At 40.5% G+C, this 4,553-nt stretch overlaps 1 protein-coding gene across 1 annotated transcript; it reads right to left on the bottom strand.

Annotated features, from left to right (window-relative positions):
- Positions 1-3,786: 3,786 nt before the first annotated feature.
- dctpp1 (dCTP pyrophosphatase 1) lies at positions 3,787-4,449 on the bottom strand. Its single transcript, XM_071504611.1, has one exon. The coding sequence runs from the start codon at positions 4,447-4,449 to the stop codon at positions 3,925-3,927; it is 525 nt and encodes a 174-aa protein (XP_071360712.1). The 3' UTR covers positions 3,787-3,924.
- Between the last annotated feature and the right edge of the window lie 104 nt (positions 4,450-4,553).

The following is a 4,553-nucleotide window of genomic DNA, read 5'->3' as shown; positions in this document are numbered from 1 at the left end:
AAACCCATAACAAGAGGCCTGATGGTATCTGCAGGGCTGACCATTAAAAAGCAGAACATGTAAGGTTTAAACTTATCAAAAGTCTTAAATGTAATTAAGCCCTCAACGCCATCTTCAGACAAGGAATAGCACCATGGGAACGGTCTAACTTCTCTCTCAAAACATGAAAACATGACGACATGAGGGTAAACTAGCCCTCAGTAAACTATCAGCAAACACTTCTAACAACTATTAAGTGTTGATAAGTATAGGCCTGCGCTTCAAGATAACAGGTGCACATTTATTTCCCATTTTCAGCGAACAGAACACAACATATTAATAAATGCACCCTTGACAAGCTATTAGAGATGCACTTTGCAGTTCGAGGTCCTTTTTGTTGTTCGGTTTGGTTTGGAGCCGTCCAACATAAAAACTCTGCCGGCAAAAAGACAATTTACTGTGAAATTTGTGAGATGGTTGCTGGTCTCTGAGAACTTTGATGTATTATTTGTAGCATTTCAAGCCATTTGTCCACTCCTGCCATAAAAAAATGTTATCACTGAGAGAGCAGGTAGAGTGTACATGAAGGACACCTATGAGCAGTGAATCAAATCCACCGTTACATATTAATTCTTAAGTGTGCTTAAAGTCTTGAGGACTTATGAGGATTTCTGTGAGTGTGCCCATTACTGCAGCCTTGGAGAACATGAAGACAGGTTTTGTCAATGAAAAATGATTTCACAGCCTCACTGGGCAGATAAAGATAAGGTGTATATCATTCTTTTGGTTTTTCTGTATAACTCGTGTTAAATGAGGTGATGCATGCTAAGTTAATTATTAATTGTGTATTTTAAAAACTTAAAAAATTATTGTTCACATATAAGACTTTGAAACTCCTGTGAAATGCATTGCTCAGAATCCATATATGCTGCATGCAACTGTCTTATCAGTACAGACATTTATTCTATGCTTACATGTTCATAGCTTGATTTGAAAATTTTGGGTTGATCAAGCCATTTGATACCTATGACACTGGTTAGCAAACATTGCGTAGAGTAGAAATAGAATAAAAAACCTTTATTGTCATTGTATTGCAAAAAATACAATGAAATTAGAGTGCTACTCCATACGGTGCCACAGTCACACACATATGCACATACATCATAAAAAGAATTTCATACATTTCCAAACCGGAGGTTTAGCAGTCAAGACTATAAATGAATGTTCACATCAGAATATCACATTGTATACTTGTGTGTGTTTAAAGTACTGATTGCCTGTGGAAAGAAACTGTGTAGTTTTGTAGTTTTGTTGTGAGCTACTGCTAAGATAATTATAATGGTACAGAGGACACATTAAGTTGGTGAACCGACTTGGTAACAAAGCTCTATCTTAAGTTTTCTGGCAGCGAAACCCCCGTGTGAACTTGGGCAAGTGTCTGTTTTATTGTTTATGAATTTAACTTTGCATTTGTAAGAGGAAGATCGAGTTTCTTCTTCTTTCCAAAGTTACACATTACCACATCCAGTGACAACACTCATTTGCATGGGGTGATGGTGAACAAGTATGAGAATTCCTACAAGGAAAAATAATAAATGTGTAATGCAAGTCATACTATCCCACCTAGGTTAGAGCTGGGTTCGGGAACGGCTTTAGAGTCTAATTTTATATCTTTATTTTATGTGTGTGCAGCAGTTTGAGGCTAAATCATAATATGGAAATATGCTACATTATATTCCAGTCTAAAAAAAGACATGAAGATTTTTCAAAAGGAAGAGTTCTTACAAAATGTTTTCAGCAGTGCCCGTTTATTCTCAGAGAAGCAGTGCTACAGAAAACTGCAGGAAGAACAGCAATGCAGGCTGAACATTTGGCTCTCCTGAGAAAGTTGTAACTGCTGCGTTCTGCCTGACTGACACACATCTAGACACTGAATACTGAGATCGCATCTACAAAATGTCACAATCTCCCATTTAAGATACTTTAAGATGCACACTGTTTTGCAATGATGCTCACTGTGCCGTACAGAGTGTAGGTTAGGGAGAGCTGATATTTGGATGAACTACTGCTGAAAGTGATTTCACTTTGAGCTGGAGAGCATGCACTGCAGAGTTTGTAGGGAATAATGTTGGAGGGAAGGTTTTATGATCCTGCGAAACAAATTTAGAGGGAGGGTACTGTAGTTATTCTACTTCATTTGATCAAGACTGAAAAAAGCCTAGCACTTCTTTTTGCTATAAATCTAAATTCCAAAGAGCTCAAAATTAAAGTGATGGATTTACACATTACAGCGCCAGAAGAGGAGGGGAGATTGCACATCCAAGTTTTTGGATCTACATCAGGAAAAGTGGATGATTGTTCATTCTTAATGCGACATGCCATGCCATATCTGTTTAAGTAAAAAGCTGTTTACTTTGAAGTGCGACTAATCTTGCACACAGAACAACATTTTGGTGATACATGACTGTTCTTGGTTGCAGCCTGTGGATGACTAATGCCTAAGTGAATACCAGGATGCACAGCTGAGGGCAATGTTTGTGTCTCCCAAACCATTTTTTAAAATGAAATGAAAAATCTGACAGATGTTTTCATCCCTGTGTTACACTAAATGCCCTCTCTTGTATATACACACACACACACACATACTTGTCAATATTTTCTGAATTTCAAATCTTTGCTAAAAGATTTATCAGTTTCATTACAGGTTGGAACATATGGGAAGGCAATCAGTAACTGTGGATCTTGTCAAGGAAGATTGAAGGCTGCAAGTGCGTTTCACTGAATGCTTCTTCAGCTGCTTGAATTACTGGAAGAACTGCCTGCATATACTGAGTTTCCGGTTTATTATTAGGTACACCTAGCTAAAACTAATGCTGTCTAATACAATAGCCCTGCAAGAAATCCTACTTTCATGAAAAGTTTGTTTTTTTGTTGAAACAAAAACATATATTTTTTCTGAGGTGTTTACAATATTTGGTCACCTCATTTATCACTGATGGTAGATCAGAAACACCTTAATGTTGCAATTCAACATTAATCACAAACTACGGCCTCCGAAATGACCAAAAAGTTAAACAGACACCTCATAGTTTGAACAAAAACTGAGTACTACAGCCTTGAGGATGGTAGCATTTATTGCAGGGCTGTTGTGTGTTGACTGCATTAGTTTAAAATATGTATAAACAAACCTAATAAACAGGCAAATGATTGTTAAATTCTCACAAGGCCCTTTTGTTCAGGCTGAGCTTGCATAGAACCAGCAAACAAGCTACAGATCAATATCTTGTTTTTTAAAGTTAGCAGATAAATGACTGAAAAATACACAAGAAAGCTTTCAAGCAACTTTTACTTTAACAAGAAAGTGTGACAGTCGTGATGTGAATAAGACAGAAAATTAGAAGATCCAACCCTGATGAGAAATCCAAATAAATCAACAACACAAAAAACTATTCAATTATTCTTTCCTCTCTCCTGCTGTTTTTTTTTCCATGCCAGGGATGTTCGGAAAAATAAAGATCTGCTTCAGTTCCTCCTCTCCAACTTTCTAATCCACTCTGTCACACTCCTGTACATGAGTCAAGCGAAATGATTTCTAAAATGTACACAACAGTATCATTTTCTCCACAAAAAGTATGCAATGCCTCAGACGGGCAGGCTAAAAAGAGGATTTAAAAGTTGAGTTCAGTAAAAGCCATCATGTTCCTAAAGTGCCTTCTCTGCTGAATGTCGCTTTGCATATGCAGGCATCCAGGCTAACAAATGTGCATCACAGGAACATTCTCAAAAGTTAAGAGCATTCATATGGTAACAAGTCAACCCGGAAAAAGGCCACTGAACCAAGCGAGAAAATGTTCAGTGGCAGTTGGACATGGTTAAACTGCAGCATGTTGCCAGTGAAGGGGGCAGCAGCTCCAGCAGTCACCATCTGTCTTTTCACGCCAACTCTCAGTCCTTGTATTCCGTGTACTTTTTGGCCGATCCGTGCACCTTGCTGGCGGGGTATTTCAGTCGGTTTAGGGCCATTTTACGGAGCACCGCTTGGGGAAGGTCGACGTGACACTTCTCGGCTAGCTCCACCAGGTAGATCAACACGTCGCTGAGTTCCTGCGCCAGGTTCTCCCGCTCAGACTCGGTCCAGTCCGGCAGGCCCTCGGCAACCTCCCCCCGCCACTGGAAGAGCTCCGCCACCTCGCCCACCTCCCCGACCATGGCCAGAAGCAGGTTGCGGGGCTGGTGGAACTGGTTCCAGGCCCGCTCATCCGTGAACTGCGCTTGCATCCGCCGAATATCCTCAAAGGAGGGCTCCGGGCTGAAGGCGAACCTCTCCGGGCGTACCGTGCCTCCATTCTGCAGCTTGGAGCCGGGTGGTGCCTCCCTGACCGCTCCGTTCACCACATCAGAGCCGTTTGAAGAAACCGACGACATATCGTCTTTTAATCCGCAGGCGTGCTGTCCATTTGTGGCCATCATGTTGCTTGAATTTTTTTTTTTTTATCAGGGATGCCGCGTAAAAACAAGTTTTGAGGGTTTGTCAACAACCCGATCCTCAACTACCATGTGGAGAAGTCCCGCCA

The sequence above is a fragment of the Trachinotus anak genome, unplaced genomic scaffold, assembly GCF_046630095.1.
Source record: "Trachinotus anak isolate AG129_WGS33_773 ecotype Australia unplaced genomic scaffold, CSIRO_AGI_Tana_v1 ptg000019l, whole genome shotgun sequence".
NCBI lineage: Eukaryota > Metazoa > Chordata > Actinopteri > Carangiformes > Carangidae > Trachinotus > Trachinotus anak.
The sequence above is the reverse complement of the archived record's forward strand: the minus strand, read 5'-3'. Positions and strand labels throughout refer to the sequence as shown.

Coding starts and splice junctions, on each gene's coding strand:
- dctpp1 (XM_071504611.1), bottom strand. CDS start 4,449: ATGATGGCCACAAATGGACAGCACGCCTGCGGATTAAAAGACGATATG.